Genomic DNA, 26599 nt, shown 5'->3' with positions numbered 1-26599 from the left:
AAAGCAAATACTTTAGAATTATAGCCAAACTACATTTTTTTAACATTTAAATAAATTACTATATTACCAATGCATTTCAGGTGTAGCAAGGATACACAGTAAGAGATGTAAATGTTGAATAAAGCAGTGCGGTTTGCTTTAATATCATACACATGCCCTTCAAAAGTCAGGTGCTCAACTCTACTTTTGAAGTCACTTCTGAACAGAGAGCAAAACTTTTATTAAACAGATGTTTGTAAAGTTGAGGTTGCATTTATTACAAACCTGAAGATTCACAGAACAGATTTGGGGGCTTGCCTGTAGTTAATGGAAAGTGTTTTCCATTTAACAAGAGATGTACAATTCTGTTTTAACAAGAGATGTACAGCATGTAGGCACACACACACATTCACCTCTGCATATTCTCAGCAGAAATAAAACTGAGATTTTAAGCAGGGCCTGTGATGGGGGGATGGGAAGCTCAAGGGAAAGAACACTAATAACTAGACCAAAGAGTATGATCCTGCCTTGGACAAAGTCTTTTCCACCTCCAGACTCTTATCACACAGCTATGGTCAGATTTGGTACCACTATGAAAAAGACAAAGGAAAATGCTTGTTTGCCTTTCAGCCAGAGAATACAAAGTGTGTGTGGTTTAATACAGGCCTTTTTCGAAAGGCTCCCTGTGTTTCTGAAACATTAACAGGGATTTAGAGTAGTTCTCACACGTTCAAATGTCAGCTGGTTTTATTTGTCTACAGCCCGCTTGTTAATTTTGCTCTCAGAGAGGCTGACAATCAGTTGGGTTTGAAACACTTTTTGCTCCTTTTTAGTAAATTCAACATAAAGCTATCAAAGGGGCTATCCATTTATTCCATATTGGCATCATATTTTTACCTACATTTTCTTCAACAGGTATGCCATGTGTTTTCTATAAAGTACAATTATTTGCAGCAAAATTCTCATTTTCCTGGTTACTCTCAGTGCTCCAATGACTTATCTTTACATGGATCTTTCATCCTCACCAGTGTGGAAGAGAGAGTAAAAGCCCAGTTTTAAAAACAAGCTGGGCTTTTTATTCATTCTGTTGTATCAGCGTCTCTTCCATTCTCACTACTCACACACAAGATTTTAACCACACCGGTAACTTGAAATCCCGCTTTCTCCCTTCTTTATGGTTCCTAATGGACTCTGTATCACTCTTTGTTTCATGGAAGTGTGTCTCTTCCCTCTCATCAGCCTCAGCTCTTGCCCAGCCGGGAAAGCCTCATGGATAATTCCCCGATGCCACTGACAGTGGGTTAAGCGGCCCTTGGCCGTCTGCCTCTCCGCACCTGCAGCCGAAGGCCACCCGCCGCAGCCCTGGTCCCGCCGGCCCCGACGGAGCCGCGGTGCCCGCGGGGGGCTGCTGGCCCCCGCCCGGCCCTTGCCGGCCCCGCATTCCCCCCGCATTCCCCCCGGGCTCTCCCGGGCTCCCCGCGGGCAGGGCGGCCTTGGGGCCGCGCACCCCCGGCCCTCCCCGGCGGGCGGGCGCTTCCCCGCCCAGTCCCGTCCCCGTCCCGTCCCCGTCCCGTCCCCGTCCCCGTGCCCAGGCGCGGCGGGGCGGCGGCCGACCAGTGTCCTCCGCCGGCTTTCCGCCCTCGCCGCTGGCGACACCTCCGAGCGCCCCGCTCCTCCCGGCTCCGGCCGCGGCTTTGTGTGCGCGGCACCGGCCGCCACCTGAGGCGGGCGCGGCGGCCGCGGCGGGGACGGGGGCGGCCGTGCCGGCGGGGACGGTGCCGACGGTGCCGGCGCGGCCCCGCACGATGCCGCTCCGCGGGCTCCTGCCCCTTTGTCTGCTCTGCCTCCAGGCTGCGCTACCGCTCCGCGGCCACCGCGGCCGCTACGCCGGGTAAGTCCGCCCGCAGCCCCGCGGCCGCGCTCCCTCCCGCTGGCCGCAGCCGCCTGCTGTGTCTGCGGGTTCGGGCGTCCCTCCCGCCGCCGACCTGCTCCCGGGCTTGTTTGCCGCTAGTTGTAGCACGTAGTTCTTGGAAAAGGTGCTGCGGGTCTCTGCTAGCCAAAGGAAGGACGCTACATTGAGGGAAAGGGAAAAAAAGTTTGAGCGTCCTTGTGGAAAAGGGAATTGCGGTTATAGAGGGGGGAAATGAAAGGGTTTGAGGTTCCACCGTGCTCTGGGATGAATGAAGATTTGTATTTTCCTTTAGGATACAATAATGCTGGAACTTAAAATTGTTTCTAAAAACTTGAACAGTGTGCGCTCGTATTAGGGAGTGCGTTAGAAGTTCACGCAGTAAAGGAGCTCTAATGTCAGCAAGCGGAGACTAAAACTTTCTTGTGCATTTCAAACTAGACTTCCTTTTTGTTCCAACGGCAGTTCAAATTTGTGTTAGAAAGGGAAAGATGGAACTAAGTAATAGTAAAAGTGAACTGGCCTCCAAATCGTATGTTCTTCACCCGGTTTAAAGACTTTGGTTTTAATAAGTATTTAACATAGGAAGTTTATGACACAAATGAAAAGGCAAAGTCAGTCGTGTTAGAAGCCAGTGGCATGTGTCAACATACAGGATAAAATTCTTTCAAAGTGACCAGTAAATTCATGAGGATAAGCTCTTACTCTGTGAAAGTAAGAGCTGTATTATTCTTTTTTATATTATTAGAGTATCCAAGCCAGGCATAGAAACTCCTCTACTGAAGTGAAGCTTAAAAAAACATTCCCTAAGCTTCAAGGATTTGGTAATGTGATATGAAGCCGTTCACCTCTTAGTCACTATTAATGATAGAAAATAGTTAAACACTTGACAGCTGTTTCGTCGTCTCTGTTCAGTTCCTTGGGTCCCAGTGCCTCTCTGCACTGCGAAATCAAACAGGCCACCACAGTCAGGAGTGCTCCTGACAGTGCCAAAAAGCAGCAGGACAGAAAACTAAACTGTTCTTTAAAGCCAGGATCCTGCTGTAAGTTTTGTGCAACAGCTCTGTTCTCTGCCTGGAGCCCATAGCAGAGGCATGGTCTCTATGCTCTTGAATTTTTGTAAAACTCAAGATAGCATTCAGTTTGGTTCCAGATGACATGGAGATGAATAACACATTGTTAGTCTGGTGCTTAAATTTTTCTAAATATTAATTACATAAGTTACCTGCTAATTTTGACTAAATGTCAAAATATACATTTTTCTATCCTCTAGGTTGAAGTGACATGGTCAGCTATGACCAAGTTGGTTCAAATAGAATAACATGCATAAAAATTCAAATGTTGTACCTCTGCTCATTAATGAACTCAACATTTTTGTTCAAAGTTTTAAAAATAATTTTCTTGTTTCAGAATTTCATATTTCCAAGATGACATGTGAACAACCTGCCCAAACTCTCCTTTGTTGATCTCTGTTTTAGAAGCTTTTGCATAGACTCTAGTCCAAAAAAATGAGACTTCTCATCAGCTTCCAAAAGTTGGGCAAGGAAATCACTGCTAAAAAAAAAAAAAAGAAAAAAGAAAAAAAAAAAGCTAGAGTTAATTATAAAAACTCTTGGTCAATAGGCAGTTGTAGTAGGGGGCCAAGATACATTTACAAGCCTTGCTGAAAATGTGGTCAATATTTGAAACAGAAGCCAGAATGTGTACCACATGTGTAAAACAAACTGGAAAAACAAGCTAATATTTTTCCTACTCTAGTAATATTTTCACCACTCTACTAATATTTTCCATTTCTACTATCCTGGCATTATTTGTGTCAATAAAAGGTGATGGAAAGTTAATTTGAAATGGCATGGAGGTTTCTACAGAATTACAGATATATCTTGTCCATCTCTCATCATCACAATGTCTTGGGCAGGATCATTTAAATTCTTCTGTGTGTACCACTGATTAGAAACAGTTGATCAAGTATTGCCATTACTACTGAACCTGAACTCAAGGGAAGAAATTTTGGTAGATTTTTTTTTTTTTTTGAGAAAGCCAATTAGAAGGTGAATACTTTGCTAATGCTCATCATTAAAAGGGATGTTCCAACAAACAGACTTCTTTTTGTGCCAAGAAACATCTGTGAATCCTTGTAATTTCTATTGTGTCAGAAGCTGTACCATAAAGGGAAAAGGCATTAGTATAATTAGGGCAAAAGAATGAGAGGGGAAAAAAACCCCAAACAAACAAACAAAAAAAGCAATGGAAGCATTTCTCATAAACTTTGGTCAGCTCTAGGCAGCACATGCAATTGTAACTCTTTAGTTAAAGAGTCAGGCCTAAGATAATTAACTGGTAGTGCACATGTTTCTCCAAACTATGTCAAGCCACATGGGCACATCTTTAAGTAAATATGTTCTAGATACCTTTGGGAAGTCAGCAAGTATTTGGGGAGTCTCAGCAAGGAGGAAGAAGCACTCAGAGCTCTTGGAAGGACTGAGGGACGGTTGTGTTTGCCTTCTGCCTCACACAATACACTGGAGTTCAGCCTGCCTCTGTGCTCTTGTGCCTGAAGGAACTCAAGAGGAGCTCTCTAGAAGACACTGCTTATCAGCCACCCAACAGCAAACTTAAAATTATACTCACACATACTTTTTTTCCTTCCTGCAATTGTATATTCTGTCCAAAGGGGAAGTGGATAAATGGGAGACACACACGCACACCCATCAGGGTTTGGACAGAGTAGATGTGGAATTTTCAGGAGGATTTTTCAGGAGGAACCAGAAGTTCACACAGGAGCAACAAGGATAACCAAATACATGGGAATGGTTTAAGTTCCTGAAATAACCAAGTTATTTTAACTTAAGCAAGTTAAGTTCCTGAACACTTTGGTCTCCAGCAGAAACAATTTAGGCCCTAAGAGATGTGTACAAACTTTGAATCACATGGACCTAGTAGACAGAGATCAGTAGTTATTCCCTGTTTCTCCCAGTTATAGGAAGCGAGAGACATAAAATGAATGTAGGAGCCTTTTGATAGCTTTACAGAGTAGAGTGCTGAAGCAGATGGAGTTTTGTGAGGGTTTTTTACCAAATGCGACAATCTTCCTACTCTTGGGAATCCTATGAAGAAGGAGATGGCTTCCTATTAGCAGGTCAAGATTTCTTAGAATAGAAAATCTCTCTCTCATTTGTTCTTTAAAAATCACTACTATGATCTTTTTATTTCAGTTAATCTACCTCTACCTGTACATGGTGGCTCAGCATGTTGCCTCCAATTTTTCCCTGACTTTTTGTTCTTCCAAAGCCTTTTCAGAAGTGTTCATCATCTGACTTTTTCTCTCACTTGCAAATGACCAAGTGCAGGCAAAGGCTGAAATAACTTATCAGGTTTTTCTATAAGGTTTTTAATGCAAGATTTGGGTCTTTTTAAATATTGGAGCAAGATGATAACTCTCCCAAAATGTTATTCTTCAGTGGGTTGGAGTACTGCAGATAATTATCACTTCTCTTGGTCAGATGAAGGCTATGGTACATGCTTACTGTGTAACAACCACATGAAATAACCTGGGAGTCATGAGGAGGTGGATAGCAAGGAAACAGAGAACAGTAAAGAAATGTTCTATAATTCAAGATATAATATGCTGTAGCTACTGGGACGTGACATCCGGAAAATTGCATAAACCAACTGTTCATGTAGATAAGGACAGATATCAAATCTGAGAGCATTCAGCAAATTTCAGGCATTTTAATGCCCATTAATACCCCTACATACCATAACTAAGTACCTCTGATCCCACAGTACCTTACACACAATAGCTGGCAATTGGTCTGTCTCATGGAAAAAATACATGGGAGTGTGACGAAAATGAGTTGCTGAGGGAATTGAGAAGTGGAAAGGAACACCTCCTGTGCTGTTCCCTCTGCAGATTTTTTCCAAATGTTTTAATCACGGACTAAAAGCTCTGCTATGTAAAAAAAGTTCCTTCTCCCTGCTGCTCAGCTCTCCCTCCCCACCCACCCCCAAGTCAAAGTAAAATGTCATGAGCACAACTGGCAAAAAAAGAATTTGGAAAGCACACCAACAGCATGAGAGGGAAGGTAATTACATTCGTTCAGACAGAAATGAAACTTTTGTGCTTCTCTGGGTGGTGTCAAGGAGCTTCTAAGAGGTGAAAAGCTGTGAGATCTCTAGCAAAATCAATTTAAGTATCTTTTTTTAAATAACCAATGATTCTGTAGTCAAACATCACTGATTCCTAAAACCAGCACAGATCAGTGAAATCCACAAGAGTTCTGGCACCACTTACCTATTCTTGCCCCAAGACTGCAACTTTAATTATGTGCTTCTCATTACCTGATACTTCCCCTGCACAATATTTATGTTGTCCTATAGGAGAAAAAGAATACTGCCAAGTTTTGATTATTTTTCTCCTTTGTGTCCAAGCATTATAAATTTACCTTTTGAAGTTTCTCTGCCCTCCTCATTATAAATGAAAAATGTGAAGTGTTTCGGTTGCCCCTTCTTTCCCTCTTTTACTTTCTTCTTAAAAGTAATTGGAACAGCAGTACACACATCCTCACTACCTAAGTGAAGTGCATGCCAGGCACGGAGTCTCTCAGTTTATTATGGCTGTGTCTAAACTGACACACAGGTTCATGTCATCATGTGAGCCTGGTTCCCATACTTATCCAAACTGGGACACCGTTGCCTGCTGCTGTGGCTTCTGACCTCTGCAGGTGGAGAAGATGGGGAAAAAAGCAAGGAAAGTAAGGCAAGATATAAAATATCAAGACGTGGGGAAAGCTTGCACCCATACTTCGAAGCTTTGAACTTGTCCTAGGTGTCCTGCCTTATATGCAACCTATGGCCTTTCAGTAAGAATGATTGTTTTGAAATTGGAAAAGAAATTCCAGTAAACACTTAGACATTCCTCATTTCTAGAAGTATGAATATTACAAATGGGAATGTAGTCTATTATTAAAGAAAATGCATGTCCAGGGTTGCATCCAATAATTATGTTCTGGGAAAAAAACAAAAACAAAAAAACAACAACAACAACCAAACAAACAAAACAAAAAAATCACAATGACAACAACAACAACAAAAAAACCCACCCAAAACCTGGGATAAATCTAAGGGATACTTAGAAAAAGATACTTTTAAAAATAAGGAATTCACATATAAAATCTGCCTGCACCCTCAATCTAAAGCATCCCTTTTGGATACACCAGCTTCACTATCTCATGAAGCTAAGCAGGCAAAGAAATACAGCTTTTCCCAGAGCTTCTGGTAGTACTTGCAATGAACTCCAAAGCTCCCACTTCTACACTATATACTCACTTCCACATGCTGCTCCTGTGTGTTCACACTCATAGGTTCCTTAAAATGAAGTTCTCAAATCTGAATGTTTTGTGCAGGACTTAACAAGCATTTAACAGGGGACAGACACTCTATAAACTACATATATATTGATATTTTTTTATTAAAAACAAAAGGAATCTAAAATATGTGAGCAATTCACATAAAAGACAGTGGAACCTACTTTTAGCCCAGAGGAAGCTCACAGTTCTGAAAGGAGTAAATTTGAAAAAGGGAGGGTAAAAATCTGCTTTTCTTGAATACACTGCTGATATTTTATGGGAAACCCTTAGCTTCATACACTGTATAGGACTGTATCCCACACTGTATAATAAACAGGATCCCTAAGTCTCGTCTCCTGAAAGTCTAGTATCTGTAAAAATGTCATCCACATGTCTGAAATGGCCTTACATGGTCAAAATGCTGTAGGAAACATTTATTGTTGTATCCAGTTGAAGGCGGATGGACGCCATCAATCATCTCTCCCTATCTCCTGGAGGTAAACTCTGTCATCTCTGTTTTGCAGAATGGCTCTTCACTTCTGTTTTCTCCTTAATTTTACTCCTGAATACATAACAAGAACTGTACTCCCTTTTCTTTGGTAGAACGTAGTATTTAAGAGGTCACTGTGCGCATAGTGCAAAAGTCAAGAAATAAGCAGTTACATTGATCATATATTGGGCATCTCTTCAGTTCTGCAAACAAAACCTGCTGTGAGCATGCATACAGCATTAAAAACTGAGAACAGCAGTGTAGGTCAACAGTCAGTATTTTTACTGCTCAGGCAGTATGATTTGTTTTGCTCTCAGGCAGGAGATTAAAAGAAATTTTCTCAATTCAAAATAAAAATAGACAATAATTTTAAATAAGCAGGCTTGTTACTATCCCCTGTCCAACCAACATATATTTATGTTTTCAGTATTGTTTTTCTTGCAGGAAACAAGTGAAACCCATGTTCTCCATCCTATTTACAGTAAGCAGGTTTAGTTGGAAAATGAGAACCAATAATTATGGATATACATTGGACCTCTCTCTGAAAACTCTACTGTGGGTAAAACACTCACATTTTTTGTTGGTCTCAGATTTGCAAGAACAGTCAGCAAAATTCTGGACACAATTAAGCCTAATTCTAATTTTTTTTCAGTTAATTATGATCTGATTTAAAGGCTTCATTCAAATGATTGTACATATGGGTACAGAGCTATGGTTCTGATTTGATGTTGGTATTTCAGCAAAATGTGCTTGAATTTCAAGGGTGCTACTAATTTGCAGCTCAGTATATCAGATCAGAATCAGACCTTAAACAGACAGTGATTTTCAGGAAAATAGCTGCAAAGAAAGCTCCAAAACTGCATTTTGTGCAAGACATTTAAGGGTGGGTAAGCCAAAGTACTCTGAATTGAAAATATACTCAGATCAACAAGTGGATGGGGCAATAAATGTCATTTTTTTTCCTGTTATTTTGTACCTTGAATTTGCCAAATGAGGAGGCTGGGATGGGAGCTGGAATCCAGCAGTGGACAGTGAGCATGAACCCTTTCCTTGTGTCTGCCTGTGCAGGCTGAATGCTCTGGAGAACAATGTTCTGCTGAGCCTCCTCTTCCTCTGGGGAACAATGGGACTTAAAGTGTATTTATTTAAAGAGAATCCACGCCATAAAGTTACCACACAAAACAACACACAGAACAGCATTTTCCAAAGAGAAGATGCTCTAGATTGTTTAAAAACACATATATCCTATCAAATCAAAACAGTTTCTCTTTTTTTATGTTCTGAAGCTCAGTTAAGGCTGTGATATGGGGGAGACTACCACAGTATGACCTTGAAAATTAGTTTGTAGGGGGTTTATTATAGTAAAATTATTCTACAAAAAACTTAATGTTTCTTATACTGTGTTTCAAATATCTTCAAAATAGTAATGATACAGTAAGCAGCACCTCATGATTGACTCAGAGATAAAAAAAGAAGCTCTTTTTAGTTGAAATTAAAAATAAATTCTGGGCATTCACAGCCCAGAAAGCCAGTTATATCCTGGGCTGCACCAACAGAAGTATGGCCAGCAGGTGAAGGAGAGGATTCTTCCCATCTACTCCAGTCTCGTGCGACCCCACCTGGAGTGCTCCAGTGCATTTAGCTCTGGGGACCCCAACATAAGAAGGACATGGACCTGTTGGAACAAGTCCAGAGGAGGGTCACAAAAGTGGTCAGAGGACTGGAGCACCACTCCTGTGAGGAAAGGCTGTGAGAGTTGGGGTTGTTCAGCCTGAAGAAGAGAAGATTCAAGGGGGACCTCACTGCCACTTTTCAGTACTTACAGGGAGTTTATAAGAAAGATGGGGACAAACTTTTTATCAGGGCTTGTAGTGGTAGGACAATGGGTAATGGTTTTAAACTAAAAGAGGGTTGATTTATATGAGGTAGATGAAAGAAATCTTCTACAATGAGAATACTGAAACACTGAAACAATGTACTGAAACAGCTCTAGCTGCCCAGAGCTCTGTCTAACCTGACCTTGAAGGTTTCCAGAGATGGATCATCTGCCACCTCTCTGGGCAACCTGAACTAGTGAAAGATGTCCCTCTGGGGGCATTGAAGTAGATGAGTTTTAAAGGTTCTTTCCAACCCAAACTATTCTAAATTACTTTAGCAGGCCCAATGAAAAACTCTTTATTTCACCATACTCCTACCAAGATTACCACCAGATGCTACTCTGAGGCTGCAGTGCAGTCATGGCCAAATCCTGCTAACCCACACTAGTGGCTACCTGCTGCCACGGCAGTCAGTTGTGCTCCTGGTCTTCCAGCAGCTTCTGCTCAGGGACTGGAACTACTCTGCCTACAGCAAGAGAATTCCAGGAGCACAGAGAGGAAAAAGAAAAACCCACTCCTTAATTTTTTCCCCCCCTCGGGAAAAAATTGACAGCTTATCAGGTTGTGATTTGGCTGGCAGGGCCTCTCTGTTTGTGCTGGCACAGGGAAGGGGCAGGAATGGTTGGGGTTTGGTACCTGCCTGTGTACCTTGAGTCTGTCAGTCTCCCTGTGCACTGGGAACAGTTGTCTGAAACCTGTTAATTCCAGCTCTGTGTTCCAAGGAGCACGCGGTGGGTTTACCTCAGCAGAATTTGGTGTCTTGATCAGTCCCGACTGCCAGATTCCTCTCCAGACCTATGTCAATGAAACAATCACAAAGGAGTGTTTCAGACTCAGAGAGAATAGTATGATGCTTATTTTCAAATAATTACTGAAATTGCAAAACCGAAGAAAAATTTAACCTTGGTACTAACATCATCCTGTGGGTTTTTGAGGCGAAGGGATTTCAATATCCTTAATGTCTGAAGAAGCTGTTAGTCCTTCTTTGCATAATGAACAAGACTGGCATGATGGGGCCGACAGAAAAAATAGCCTCTTTATTAAACAGGTTGGTGTTAGGCAAACAATAGCTATTACATGTCAAGAAAGCAAGTACATTTAATTAAGTACATTTTATTAATAGCTCTGTCTTTTTTGTCACAGCGCAGTTTCATATTTTCAGGGAAATAAACCTTGGACCTTTTCATCTTTCAGGGAAATAATACTTGAACTGTATAGCACAAAAACACCCTCTGCCCAAAATTTATACCAAATAACAGGAGTCACCATGCAAGCACAATGCCAAGTCTGGTCTGGTAACTCAGAACTCTCTGCAGAATGAGCTTGTGTTCTTGCCAAAAACACAGTGTAAACATACCCAGTGGCACAAAGACGGCACAGCATGTCCTTATCCTGCTCCCTTATCAACAGGCTGGATCCCTGATCCATCTGCCTGTGGTAGCAACAATGGTAAAAAATTTAAATGGAGATCATTTAATAGAACATAAAATCTAAGTAATTAGCTTTTCCTTATGAAAAAGTAAATAGTTTCACCTTCAGTTTGTTCAGCTGAGGTTCTTTTATTTTGCTTTTACCAGAAGCATCTCTCTTAGTTTTGAAATAGTCAAACATGTAGTCATGTTTTGATATCGCCAAAAAAAAGGCTTCAGAGGAAATCAAAGCATTTGTGTAAAAAGGATAAAATCTTTTGTATTCCCTATCCAGCAGCATTAAAATAATTACTGAGGTATTTTCTGAGGCCTAGCCTAGAATATAAACTGCAGTGAAATATTTAATTATGCAGGTTTTGATCACTACTGCAAGGGTTTTTTCTGTTCAACACTAAGTTGTCCTGAGACATAGTGGTGATTCTCCCTCTGAAGCAACTGCAAGGAGCAGGAAATGCAGGAACAGAGGGGCTCCTGTGTCCAGGAGCAGGTCTTGGGAGGAACCCTCTCTGCTGCCATGGGCTGTGCAGTGTCTGAGCACATTTGGTGTATCATCTCTCAGAGGCCCCTGGCAAAGGGACATCATCTGGTCATAGAATCATAGAACCATAGAATTGTTTAGTTTATAAAAGTCCTTGAAGATCGCTGAGTCCAACTACTGACCCATGTTCCTAAGCACCATATCCATATGTGTTTTAAAGACCCCCAGGAATGGTTGAGAATGATGATTCAGCCATGTCCGTGGACAGCCTATTCCAATGCTTGACAACCTTCTCAGTGAAGAGGTTTTATCAATCTCTGTCAGACAGACACATGACAGAGTTACTGATCTACTCTTGCCAGGTGGTTCTGGGCCAGCACAGAGGGAGAAATGTGGGATTTTCAGGCACAAACTGGGTGAGGGAGGACTCAGGGTCTTCAGCCTTTCCTCCTGTCTACAGCATATGTTGTTTGCCACATGTTGTTTACCTTAACATCTTTCAAGGCCTTACATCTAGCCTTACCTGCAAAAGAGTTTCTATTAAATTAGAAAGTAGGTGTCCAGTGAGTTCAGGCGCTTTTGCAGTTCAGAAGCAAGTTAAGAGGCATCACAGACCTGGAGACTACAAGACCATCAATGCCCCTGCTAGCATCCACTCCCTCTATTCTTAGTTCTTAGCCAGTGGGTGGCATGCCACCCATCAGTGTGTTATTTTTCCTATGTTCATCCCTCTTCATTGGACCTATCACCCCTTCTTCATAAGATAACTGGTGGTTTCTTACCATATGATGAGTGATGGACAAAAAGGCACCTCACAAGTCTCATGGTCAGCACAGGCTGCCCCTGCCTGACCAAGGTGCAGGACTATTGGTAATGATTAGCATGTATCACCCACAAACATGAGAAAACAGTATAGAACCATTGAAAAATTAGTTGTCTTAAACCTCTGGGAGATTATGGGAAAGGGGAGCAAAGTCATTGCCCTACATGTTAAGGAGTCAGTATAGAGTAGTGCTCAGGATGACTTAAGCCTTATATCTCTTTTTTATGAGGGGCAACCTCTCCAAATTCTGTGAAATTCCAACTTCTTCAAATTCCCAAGAAGAATGGTGAGTGAAGGGCTCCATGGACCAGGAAAACCTGATTTTTTGCTTCTGCTGAATGAAACTGTCAGAGCAAGGGCAAACCCCCAGATTTTACCTTGTCAGATGAGATCAGTCCTAGCCATTTGTGGACAGCGAGACAGTGCCATGAAACAGTTTAGGGTACAGAATAGCAGAGAACGAGGGATGCACACTGTGCTCTGTGAAATCTGATCTTTCTGCATTGTTTGCCTTTAATCCAGCGACTATTATCTCTACTGAAAAAATACATGTGAGCTTTTATGTGTGACAACTGCACTCGGGGTGGTCTTTCAATTAGAAGGCATTTGGTCACAGAGCCTGCAGCAAGTCACGCCACTGCAGCCTGCACAGTTATGTCAGGAAAAAAGAAGCAGGCAGGAGAGGAAAAGCCTTCTCCTGGGTGGTTAAAGGGGACAGGTCTGTGAAAACTGGATCTGAGGAAAGAGGTTCCTAATATTCAGGTGTATTTGCTGTGAAGTGACATTAGCAGAGGGAAGAGACATACGTTTTATGCGTTCATTCCACGAGTAATGGATCTACTAGATTTCAGCTGTCTCTTTAGAGCTAATGAAATAGTCTTAATGGAGTCTTAATAGCTGGCCAATAAAAATGCAAAATAATAATTCTGTTTAAACAAAATAATTAGAACAAACAAGAAACCACTTTATGCAGAAGGGAAATGCAGAGATCTTACTGGGAGGACCAGTTTTACAGCACCCAATGGAAAAATCAGTTATTAGGGTGGATCAGCAACAAAAGTCCCTCTGGCTCACTGGAAAACATTGCTATTTTCAGGAGAAAAAAATAGCACAAACTTCAAGCAAACAAAGTGGGGATTTTAAAATTAGGTTTTGTATAAAGAACTTTGCTTCTTAGAAGAACAGATAAATAAATGGGCAAATTTAACATAGTATTTCTAAAGTTACAAAATCTCAGAGAGGTTATTTATTTCTAAACTGCATGGCTATAAAACACCAGATGCTGTACAATGAAGTCATCTCAGAACAAGACTGGAATATGTTGTCTGTGAGGAGCACGCAGATGCTTTTAGCAGTGACGTCTTGCTCATAAAACAAGAACACCAGACACTCTTCACTGAATTTAAAACCTGAGTCCCTGTTGCGTGTGGGATTTTGTTGTTTTAAGCTTAATTATTGCTCATGTGAAACAAGGGAGGGGAAGTTTTAAATGACAGTTTATGAAGAGAGAAGTAAGAGTTGTCTTATGTTATGGTAAGGATTAATGGAAGGAAATGTTGCCTCTTGTTTGAGCTTGGCAGCCAAAGAGGCCTCTGCTGTTTTGGCCACACACTATCCTGATGTATGGTTTAGGTCACTCCTCTCTATTTTACAAAAGCAGAAATGGCAGCGCAACAAAAAGATATATTTTTCATTTGAGACAGAAAAACACCAAAATTCCAACATAAACGCAAAGAATCACCTCATATATTGGGCTGCTTCTTGTATAGCAAAGGTGTTTGGCACTTGTTCTTAGCCATGGAGTATGCCAACTCCATTTTCCGTACAACTTGATGTAATGATAGCTGGTCACATAAAAGGTACAAGAAAGAAGCTGAAATATGGAGCCAACAATTTAAGGGTTTTATAAAGCTTTACATTTTTGTGTACATAATTGACACAGAGTATCAAGTGTAGCTCAAAATGCAAATATGTTGCCCATTGCAGCTTTATAGACTGCAGTAATTGCAAATGGAAATGAATTCACTCTATGAATTTATCCCATTGTTCAATGTAAAAAATACAATTTAAATTGAAAGAGTATTAAAGCAGAGAATGCGATATTATCTGGATTTTAAAAAATGAAATCAAAAATAAAGGCAACTCTCCATCTGGGTTCTGAATTAAGTGTTTGGTGGACACATACTGTTGCTGCTAATTAAAAAGAACGAACAAACCTTTTGTTTGCATTTTTGATAACTCCCATCAAAGCAACTGTCCTTTTCTAGGAGGAAATGTAGAGCAAAACGGAGAGGTTCAATATTGTCACAGGTTTCATAATTTGTGCATTCAAGATAGCATAAAGCAATGCAAACATTATATATTTTTTCATCTGAAGTTTCATCTCACTCTTTGAGACCATTTCAGTCAAATTGAGGTACATCCTATTTACCTGCCAAAAACTCAGCAAAATCAAATAGACCAACCAATCTTTCCTAGCTCAGCATTTCACCTTTAGATGAGAATAAGTACATAGAAGCTCTATCTCATAAAAACACTGGGTGCTACAGCAGCAGCATGAGATTTTGAGTGAAAATGCTGCTTGGAGGACGTATCTTGGCAAGCAGCAGCTCCCTGATAGAAATAGCATTTGGCATCAAAAGTTCTCTCACAGAAGGCCTATGTACATAGTTTTTCTTTTTCAAAGAACCTTTCCTTTTGCTGGCTGTGCAGGTGCTGAGCTGAGATTACAGCCTGCTGTGTAAAAACCTGCAGCTCATAACTGCCTCTCAGTTCTCACCCCTCTTCTACTTCATTGTCCTCATCTCCCCTCATAAACAGCCTGCAGAACCATTCTGGGTGGGGATTGAGGCATTTTACTATCCCCTGGCTCAGCACATAATTCCAGATTTTTGCTGTTGTGTGACTGCAGTATAATCAGGCAGTAGCAATTTCAGGTCTAAAACAGGTCTTTTGGACAGTGGGCCCAGACAGTATGATAAATAGCAATCTTGTCCAGGTGAAAATAACCTCAACAATTTTTTATTATTATGAATGTTTCCAATTTAGGGATTTGGTTTCAGTTGGACAGAAGGGAAGAAATGCTGACGGGATGATTTGTTTAAGGAGCTAGCAGCTCTCTTCTGCATTTCATTAATTTCTGTGAGTTATTTTATGAAGAGAGATCTTAAATCATACTTAGGAAATTTTCATTAAGTATCAATAGACAAAGCTCTGTTTTGTAAGAAGTAGATGTGAGCAATGCTGAGAAATAACTGATACCTGAGTGCAAGACTCCATTGACACCCTCTGAACTTGGTCTCCTGTTCTGCTGGATCCTTTTGGATTTTGTTGGTGTATTTGCTTGGGTTTAGTAGTTTTCTCTGTGTGAGAGTTGGAAATAGGGATCAAAAAAGAGGAGCAAGCAAGAGGTCATAAACAATAGCTCTAAGAGACATTATCTACCCTGGTCATTTCACTCCAGTGTTGTCCTGGATGAAGTTGATAGCTATGTCTCTTTTCACTGAAAGTCACAAATATATTTTTATACCTTCACAAAAGTATGGGCATCATTATCCGTGATAACCTCCAAACCTGGTAAGTCAAGGCAGTGCACACAAAGGTAACTGTCTTTCATACAGAAAGTATGAACAGCATGATGTCATGCAGTCAGGTAGACTAAACAATCTGTCTTTTTCAGATAAAACCTATAAAACCTTAAGAAACATTTACTGTATCAGGTATGTGATGAAAATTACAGTAATAAATCTGAGATGATTTAGAAACTGTTCCCAGGACAATTACAGAATGCCCCAAGCATTTGCTGTCTGCTTGCTCTTAGGCAGAACATGTTTACACCATGTTTCATAAATCCAACTTCTGCAGCATGGAGTGGTTTATTCTAAGAGCACAGCAGTGAATTGTCTAAACAAAAGGGATGACGTAAAACCTCAAATGGCAAGTTTGGTATTTCAGTGACAAAGGCACAATACTTAGAGGAGATCTCTGCATTTGTGGTTTGTTGTAATTTAGCAAATTAGATTCCAGATTGATGTTAAACAAATAATGAGTGTGGTAATGCTTTTTAACAATTAAGTAATAAACAAATGTAATGGCATGTCTCAAGAAATCAATTTAAAGTTGTTTTAACAATGCATAAAACATCTGCTTATTACCACATGCCACACCGCTCCAGCATGGAGAGTGGCACTAAGGAAAGTTGCTGTGTGATTTCAGTGCCCTGAGTCTTTCCTAGCAGCCCCTTCACCACCCTGCCTCCTTCCAGCAGAAGAGCCAAAATCATCACGTCACATTCAGTGACTGTTCAGTGACTATTCCGAGCTGTGACTCAGTTGTGGCCACACCTTGAACTTTGAAAACACGGAGTCACTGCTGTGCCACTCAAGAGTTTTGGGAGAGCAGCCAAGGTACTGTAGGGAGGTTTGGTTACAAAAATTACAACAACAAAATCAGAATCCAGCCAAACATGAATGCTCCTTAATTTGAGGAAAAGGTGATTACCAGGCAAATAGGTTAAATTTTTGCAAGTTTCAGTTCAGAGCATTAAGACTTTTTTTGTCTTTGTGGACGTAAAAACATTACCATCTAATAACAGCTCTGGCTTTTTTCTTTAGCAGAGCTCCCCAGAAGTAGATTATGTCTCTTTTCTTGGTAGCATAAGGGATTCCCAAACCATACTGCCTTATGTCTCTGCTTAAAGAATATTTTTCTAGTCATATTTTTCCTTCAAAGTTACAGCTTTGTTGTCCCTTTAGATAAAATTAATAACACTGCCATTTGATTTTCTGATTTTTTTTATTTACCTAATGTATTTCTGAGGAAAAACACAGACATTGATTCAGGAACCTGCGTAATTCTGGGCAGTATTGGCTAAGACAATTCCTGTGTTTAACAGATGATAGTAAACAAAATGTTTTCTCCAGAACTTACTAAATTCTCCAAGGTGAATGAATCCGTAATACATGTTAATTCATCTTAATTCATGTTGTGTGATGAGAATTTCCCAACCTCACTCCACATTTCCACACAAATATTTGTATTATTTAGCCGTAAACTGAGTTTATTAAATGAAATAAGACACTCTGTACTTCTTTTTACAAACATTTTTCCATAAATTAAGTCATATTTGTAACAGATTTTTGAGCCCAGCTAAGTCCAAAGCACTAGAAATAGTAAGATAAACTATCTAAAGGGTCACATTTCAAATTGGAAAGAAGTAACTTCAACCTTTTGTTAAAGAAAAAATGAGGTATGTTGGTGACACAATACCTCCCATTAAATTGTAAATGTTTTATGGTGTGCTTTTTGGATATTAATCACAGGACCCATAAGCAAAGAGTCAGTGAAGGAAAGAGTCTTCCAGGCCTGACACATCTGGTTCTTTGGCAGCCTAAACAAACTTTATATTGCCAGCTTTAAATAGGGCCTTTGAGTTTGCCACATGCTTTATCTGGTGATGGGCTGTCTGGACTGCCATGTGTTCCTGGTTGCAGCTTTAATATTTAATATTTAGGTTTATTCCCCTCCCTTCTCTCTCTTCAGATGATCTCCATGCAGGAAACCTTCACACTCAGTCCTTGTGCTTAGGGTTTATGGCCTTGCTCTTTTAAGCCTCTAAATATGCATTTCTGATTGGGACTGGGACAAATGTACAGTACTGCAAGAATTGTGATCCTGCATCACCAACAGTTGAAAAGACACCAGACACCAGACACTGAAAAGCAGCAATGAAAAGATTTCCATCTGTACTCTTGGTGCATCCATTGACTGGTCAGAAACTTCTCAGTTGCTTTCTTTATTAAACTCAGGGTCTGTTACCAAAAATCTAGTACTAGAGGAAGTCGGCTGTAAACTGTATTTGTCAGTTACGAAAATGAATCTAGAATTAACTGGGTATGTCATCATAGATTGTAAATGGGTCCATTTGTGTATATCTTGATTTAATGTGTTCTGCAGAGAAGAACCTTACTGGTTTTACTAGTAGATGGAATCTGCTGTTAGGGAAAAAAAGTCTTTATTATCTCCCGGATGTTGAGCCCTAATAAAACATAAAATTGCTTAAAATGAGTATCAGTAGTTGCCAAATTATATGCCATAGGAAAGAGAGGAATTTAAATAGTTTGCTCTTAGCCTGTTCCATTTCTGGATTGGTTACAGCATCCTGCTATACTTGCCCCTATATCTGACACTTCAGTCTGTATGTAACATACTTCTGAAGTTATGGAGTAAGTTATATTCATGCTATCTTAAGAATGGCCTCTTTTTTTTATCTGCTCAGACCATGCAATCAAAAATACCTGAAATATGGAAAACAAGTTTCCACCGTGAACCTATGTACTCAAAGCCAGCAGGTAAATAGACTAATGCTTTTGTTTTCCAGTACCCATAATTTCTTAAACTTCTCTTAGAGTCTGCACAAACTGTTTGAACACTTAAAGTCAGCAGTGACAGGGAAAACAGAGGATTGCAGATGTCACCCCTCACTGACTCTGTGTGCTATTTGTCACATGTACCACTGACTGCACCAGTGTGTTATGCTGAGTGACAGTCAAGTGTTTTCATACAAAAGTCTTCTAAGCAGCCTTTCCCCTCACTGCCTCCATCTTCTTCATTGCACTCCCTGTTCTTGTGAAAATGGTGCTCCCACTTCTCTTCCAATTTAGTGCTTATTTAGAAATTGTTACTGCCATCAAACCTCAAACCAGCAGTGGGCCACAGAATAAATTATCAATCTTTCATAAGCTAATATAAAAAGCCATTGCAATGTGGTATTACTAAGTATGCCATTAAACTAATTTGAAAATCAATAAAATCATTTCGCTTATGACATTGGTATCAGAGAGCATAAATAAGGGAGTTCTGCTTTTTCCCTTTTTTTCACTGTGAACAGTAATGTGACAAGGGAATTCAGCAGCTACTCTGCTGTTCAGAGGATTCCCAAAGGCAAGTTTTAGGTGTTGCTCATTAAGTGTAAGCATTAAGGAGAATTTCATACAATCAGGAATCTCTTCACTTTCACATCCAAAGTGAGAGCAAATGGCAAGCTAGCAGCCACCCTGCTCTGCTCCCTAAACCAGCTATGGACTTGGTGTATTTCTGTATTGTACTGTATTTATCTGGTCGTGTGTGATAGCATGGTCATTTACAGCAGTAACAACATAGCACCAGGATGCCACTTACTGCTGTGGCAGCTGTTTCAAACTCTAGGAGATTAAAAGGCTTCCTGTAGGCAAATAGCACCCAAAGTACTCATCTACCCAGGGAATTAGGCATCTGTTAACTTTATCTGATAGTTTCTTTGTTACACAGTTCATTCTCTTGGCAATTGACCTTCAAAATGTGCAATGCAAACCTCAGAGCAGGAAAATGAGCCCCTAAAATCTAAAAAAATCACTTAGTAAAATGCATCACGGTTAGCTCAGACAGAATGCTTCCTAATTTCAGGCTGGCATTTATATATTACTCTAAAATAGCTAAACATGAATACTGAAGAGACAAAAGAAGCTAGAAACATCAGAATTAGTAGTTAAACTTTTACATCACTTAATTTTAAAAGTTAGGTTAATGGCATGAGCTTGAGATTTATGGGTTTGCAAAAGACATTTAGAAAGCTATGTACATGTATAAGTGAATCGTTGAAATATTTTATGGAGAGGTTTTGAAGAAGTGCTGTGGTTTCATTGACACTTGCTTAAAACTGTAATATTTCACATAACAGTCTAATGTGGAGCTGAGAAAGATTATTTTACACATTTAAGTATGTACTGACTTTAATAGCGTTCAGATATCAACACTTATATAATGTAGTGCCCTTGTAGGCAGAAAACATGTGTCAAGTAGAGCTGGTAAAAACAAAAACTTACTCTGGGTGTTTTCTGATTATTGGCCTTTGACAGAATAGAAATTTCTGTGAGGCTTTTTTTATGCTTGTGCTGATGCAAAAAAGAGGCAGCTGAGGTATTTAAAATATGTTTTAATAATTATTTTTCTGGAAGCTAAATAGATTAGCATTCTTCTTACTCTTTCTCTGGGAAAAAATAAATTTCATAAGAAGTTATTGACAGATTAGAATTTACCTCAACAATTATGAAAGTTTGAGGGCAAAATTTCTCCAGAAGACAGGATGACTTGTAGCTCATGTATTAATGACATGGATTTCAGTGGGGGGAAAATGTTTTCCACAAGCAGTGGTGGAGGATATACATCCGCTCTCACAAATGGTCTTCTGTAAGAAAAATGGCCTTCCAGGAGTTACCTTACCTTTGGTAAAAATTTAAAGTACTTTTGGTTAAATTTAAATCTAAGCAGAGGCCTACTTAAAAGTCTTGGCATTTTGAGTCAAAATAACCACCCTTTCAGGTTGTGTGAGCAGGTCGTGCTGTGCAGACATTCTGATGAGACTGGACCAGCTGGTGCTGAGGAACAGACCTTCCCTACATTATATGGATCTGGTTGGGTTTTGCTTTGGACTGGCTGATCTCATCCCATGGACTAAAAGCTGGTTTGTGTCTGGGGTGCACTGCATGTACCCCAAGAACATCCCTCAGTTTATGTTCGGTCAAGTCCATGCAGCCTCAGAGCAGTCCAATGTGTGTCACAAACCCAGAGGCTGTGTCACAGGGAGAACCACGTGTGTGTGGGAGGGGACACTCAGATTCACTTCAGAAGTGCACTTCTGATCTGAATTAAAGGTTTGTGTAGTTTTCTATCCCTCTCCCAACACTAGCACCTAAAGAATAAGGTGTCTGAAATACTGCAGCTGTTAAACAGCATCTCTGCAGCAAAGGTTCCTTCCTAATCTCCATCACTTTTCATTGATAAAGATACTGAGATCTCTGAGGTGTCTTGGAAGAGAATATGGAACTGCTGTATTTATGATGTCTTGTTTCTCTAAATTTGGGGTATAACAGGGAGTGAGGCCGTCCAGAGAGATCCATGATTCCTCTCTTTGTATATTTTTTTAAGCTTTACTCAGCCATTGGCTCTTTTTTCAGCAGAATGTTTTCACATTGTAATCAGATTTGTATTGCCTAAAAATGAAGTAATTACCTGCCCTGTACCAGGAATGTAACTAAACTAGCAAATTTTTCCCTCTTCTTTGCTTTATGACCCAACACAGTAATTGTAGAAAAAAAGGAGTTACTTTAAAGCACTGCCTTACACCATCTGTGTGTTGGGACCTCTGTACTGAAGGCTGTTGTGTCAGTAAATATCCAGATCACTTCCAATCACTGTCCTCAGATATTAGGAATCAGCTGACTGACTAACCACTGAAACAATTCAGAGAACGCTATTTGTCCTTAAGTAAAAAAAAATTATATCAGGGGAAGCAAAATGTTCGCGTGAGGCAGCCATCTGAGTGGACTTGGGGGAAGGCTCTGCCAGCCCTGGCCTGGGTGGGAGGCCTTGCAGGGCTGGGAAGCAGCGTGTGGTCAGCACAAACCACAGCTGTGACTGTGCTGTGGTGGCCACCCTGCACCCACTGGGTACTCTCTGCTGTGGGACACCTGTGCCTCCCCGTGAAACAGCCCCACGTGTTAGCTATGCATACACCACATCCAGCACAAAAATAGCGAAGCAGGGACTGTCAGTATCCATTTCTTTCTTTAATTCATTTGCAAAGGTATCTTTTGGACCCCTCCTTTATGAAAACCAAGAAGTCAGTAACAAGAAAAACAAATTCTCCAATAACAAGAGGGGTTAATACCAGACTTCCACTTATGAAATTACTATAAATGGAGTCATATCACCACGAGTGGGTTTAAGAAATGTAGGGCAAGTCCCAGCAGCCCTGGAGAGGTTTCTGAGATTGAGCTGAAGATTTAAGAGGAGGCACCTGCTTGTCTGCCCATGGCAGCTTCCCTTGCAATAAACTGAACACAGCTATCACAGCTTCTTGCTCGAGGGCAGAAGGGAAAACATCCCATTACACACAACACCGTGTTCATATCCACACTACCTGGTATTTTTGGTTTACTGAAAAAATGTCAACAGAATCAGTGAGGACAGTTCCAGCACTACACTGCTCTTCCTTGTGCAGGTGACACTGTCCAGCCAAGTATTCAGCTGTCTGTCTGTCACCTACCACAGGCATGTCCAGCTAACTCTGGGAGAGAAGACTGCTCCAAAATAGAAATGCTCTGATAAAGATGCTTTGATAAAGATAACCATCTTTTGATCCATACTAACATTCAGAGAATCTTAAAGCAATTTTATATTGTATATGCTTTCTGGAAGCACATCAAGAGGTATTTAAGGAATTTAAAGTGCTTGAGGTGTGAAGTAAAGGCAAAGGGAATTGTCTTGCTCTGGGCATCATGAGAGAAACAGTGCTGGAGGCATGAATCTGTCTCTGGTCTGGGCAAGTAGGATTACTGCAGATATCTGATGCTGCTCCAGTGCTGCCCTTCATACAGCACCACTGGGCACTTTGCTAGATATGCACTTGTTCATTTAATACTCATTTGTACTATGTGTTTCTTACTGTTCAGAACTGTACTCCTTGAGCTAAAATGCCACCTCAGAGTTTTCTGTTCACAAAAACAAGCAAAATGTGCACTGGTTTTCTCCTTTTTCTTTCACATTGTTCAGTGGTTTCTTGTTGTGCTGGAACTGCCTTACCCAAGCTTGACATCATTTTGGTGGGACTATTTTAATCTGCTACTTGGATGCATTGCTGGCTTTTTCTGTGCTGTTTCCCAGTTAAGTAGCATTAAAAAGTTTGGAAATCTACTACTAAAAATATTTCATTAGTATTTAATTTATATTTTCATTGTCTCTAATTACAATATTAGTAAGGTTTATTAACACCATCTTTGCTGCTCCTGTAAAAAATTATTAAAAGCAGATGATCTAACATACCTATGTAACTTATTTTCCTGCACAGCTGGCAAAGACTTAGAAAAGAATAGCTTAACTTCCACAATTTTCACAAAATCAAAATGCTAAATGTGATAGATGACCTGAATATAAATGATGAGGTCTGAAAGTGAATTTGTTTTTTTCTCCAGCAAACAGGCAGAACAGAGCAGCTTTAATTGTATCACTCACTGCAAGCAGTTTATATATACTTGCCATGTTAAGCACAGCCGTATGACTCTGCTAGGAATTGGCTACAAATTTGGATTATTCTAACATTCAGAGTATAACCTAATAATTTCTACAGCCCTGATCTTGCTAGAGTCTCTTTTATGAGAAGTCAGAACACCATAACTCATTTCATGGAGACCACATTAGTGTGGTTGATTCCAATTCTAGAGCCCCTTTCTGCCACAGAGGAAGAGAAGGTTCAAAGTGAAACAGAACAGTGAAAACAAAAAAAGAATCCCTAAAATACACTGTATTAAGCATGTTCAGATCATGCAGTAAACTCCCTTCACTCTGCCATTAAGCCCAGACAGGAGATTTCACATGCTGCCAGAGTTAGATCCATGCTAATTTGGGCTACTGACTCTTTCTCTTGGATTTACCATTGCGTGGTTTGCATTGGAAGGAACCTTAGGGATCATCTAGTTCTGACCAGAAAAATCTTTTCTCTCCATGCAGAATGGGAAAGTTTTCAGAATGTCACATAATTTCTCACTTGTCCAAATTGTTGTCATTGTCAGGCTGTGTTTCAGGTATAGACTTTTATTGCAAAGTGCTCCAGCTCAGCAAGCCTTCTGGTATAATGGGGAGAACTTTGGCATTGGCAGCTTTGTTGGGTATTACACCAACTCACCCTACAATCAGGATATTTTTAAGCAAAGCAAAACACAAAACAAACCCCACAAACAAAACAAACAAAAAAACCCAAACAAAATGAAAAAAAAAAAAAACCATCAGGATTGAAAATGTTGCTGTGAGCGTTGTCCTGCAGAAAGATTTATTTGCCCATGTGCCCATGCAAGGTAGGTATATTTTAAACAAATACCAAATACGTTTTGGTTTCAGGGCAATAAACATCCTGCAGTGAATGTTTTACCCCAACATCTGCAGATCACAAATGTCAGCAGATAGGAAAATTCATTACCAGTTTATGCAAGCAAGCGTAACTCCATCAACTTGAATAAAACAATGTGTATTAGCACCAACAAAAAAAAAAAAAAAAAAAAGGAAAGAACACTAAGTGCTTTTGAAAGGTATTTTAAGACACAGTTTATTATTTAAATATTTACTATAAATCTTTCTCCTTCCAGTCATAAACAGAGATTGTCTTGAAGTTAAATATCAGCCTCACAACATGGCTATAATATATGGACTGCATTTATTCCTTGCTGAAGTATTTTACCTCTCTTTAGTTACGTAAATAACCTCACCAAGACCTGTTAATTTATTCATTGCCTGTTAATCCTTATTTGTCACCCTTATTTTAAAAATATACATTTATCTTCTGCTAATGAGAGACAGGAATAAAAGTCATTCTCAGCTGGTTCAAGGAAGTGTCAGAATGTGCAGAGTGGTTAAGTTAGTGTGCAAAGCTCAAAATAAAGTGCTCAAAGCAGTCACAGCCCTGGAATCAGAGAACAGCAAGCTTGAAAGGAAAAAAAGAGGAACAAGGCAAGAGAACAGAGAGCCTTAATATACATAAGGTGTTAATATAAAATATAAATAACAGAATGTAGAATAGAATAGAAAATAGAATACATTATAGATATATAAATAGAATGTGGAATAGCTTAACTGCATTGTGCTCTATACTGCATTGGTCCTTACAGAAATACTTCACTGTGTACATAATGAAGACAGTATTTCTGGAAGGTGATTTGTGTCTTTATAAATCTGAATAGCCGTGAGATGCCCATTTTTCTATTGGCTGTGTCTTGTCAGGTGGCCTGGCAGCAGACAGCAGGTAGAAGACAGCCACTCACAATGTGCTTTGCCAAGATATGTGTGGTCATCGTTTTTACAAAGCGGTCTCTGTCAGCAGTTCAGAATTTGGTTTTGTGCCTGGTCTGTTAATGAGCTCGTGTCGGTAGAAAGGGCAGTGTTTTCTTGCGTGCCTACAAACACCATCCCCCATGTGTCTTCTGGCTGCCATAATACAACAAAATCACTCTGTCTATTCACAGCACTCTGGTAGAAGGTGTTGGAGGGTTACAACACTGCTCAGGGAAGACCTGGGGAATAGGCTTCCTTTTCAATTGTGTTGATATTGTGACAAGCTTGATAGGTACAGTTAAACTAAACATTATTCCCTTAAGCAAAAGTAGAATTTCCACTCTTGCTTAGAGGATTCCTACTACAGCATGCTGCAAGGTCAGGGTATTAGCGAATACGAGGCCCAGAAGTTTCTGTAGAATCTAAGTTGTCCCACACAAATAACTATTACCACAATAAAGAAGTAAATCCTTTCACATCCAGATTTACTCAACATGTATCTCCAGTATCCCTGAAGTCAGAAGTGATTTTGTAGAGAACTGACACAGCTTTAATCTAGTGGAAAAATTATTTCTCAAGCAGCTTATAAAAATGGGAAAATATAATTGCCTTAATGCCTGGTGCAGCTGTGTTACAGGAGCTGTCTTCAGAGAATAAATAATTTCATTGCCACTAAAATATTTATATCCCTCCCCAAGCCTTCAGTTTGATTTTGTTTTTCAAATAGCGTTCTGCATTTGGTCTGCTTTTGTTTTCTTTCAGCACTATAGGTATCATTTTTCAGTGATAGGATAGCAGGTCAGTTTTGTGTAAGATACTCAGGACTGGTTTGAGGAACAAGAGGTAAAAAATCTGTTTTCGAAAATCCAGGTCAAAGGAGAGTCAGATTGCATATATGCATATCATGATTAAGTTCAAAGATTCAGATCCATCAAATTATGCACAACTATCTTGTTTGGATGTGGATGTGTTGTACTCTTCCTTCCCATCCATTCCTTGCTGTTGAGTGAGACTACAAACTTGCCATCTAGTATAGACATGTTTAGTTGTAGTATCCTGACATCTGTTTTATCAAGATGCATAGCTGAGTGAGTGGAAGAACTGTGATGTAAGTATTACAACATCATTAGGCATTAAGGCTGTCCTTAATCTGCCCCTGAGGAACCTTGTGCCAGGTTGGAACCTAAATTTGTGGCTATAAAAATGCAGAAGGATAAAATGTAATATCCTGATGGGCTAGACAAATGCACAGCCTTTATAAAGAGAGCCCCATGTCCAGCAAACTGATTTTGGTTGGCTTTTACACCCCAGCTGCTAAATAGAGCTGATCACAGGAGTATCTGAGAGGCTCCTGATAATACATAAAGCCACTTCACTTTTAAAATAATAGAAAAAAAAAAAAACAAA

The 26599-nt window shown here is 40.1% G+C and overlaps 1 protein-coding gene across 1 annotated transcript in view; it reads left to right on the top strand.

Annotated features, from left to right (window-relative positions):
* The first annotated feature begins 1706 nt into the window (after nt 1-1706).
* CPA6 (carboxypeptidase A6) overlaps nt 1707-26599 on the top strand; it is an 82101-nt gene continuing 57208 nt past the window's right edge. The window contains exon 1 of the mRNA XM_066332121.1: nt 1707-1870. Within this exon, the coding sequence (XP_066188218.1) occupies nt 1785-1870 (86 nt within the window). The 5' untranslated portion in view covers nt 1707-1784. The remainder of the gene's footprint in view (nt 1871-26599) is intronic.

The sequence above is a fragment of the Sylvia atricapilla genome, chromosome 1, assembly GCF_009819655.1.
Source record: "Sylvia atricapilla isolate bSylAtr1 chromosome 1, bSylAtr1.pri, whole genome shotgun sequence".
Lineage (NCBI taxonomy): Eukaryota > Metazoa > Chordata > Aves > Passeriformes > Sylviidae > Sylvia > Sylvia atricapilla.
Note: the sequence above shows the minus strand (reverse complement) of the source record. Positions and strands in the feature narration are given on the sequence as shown.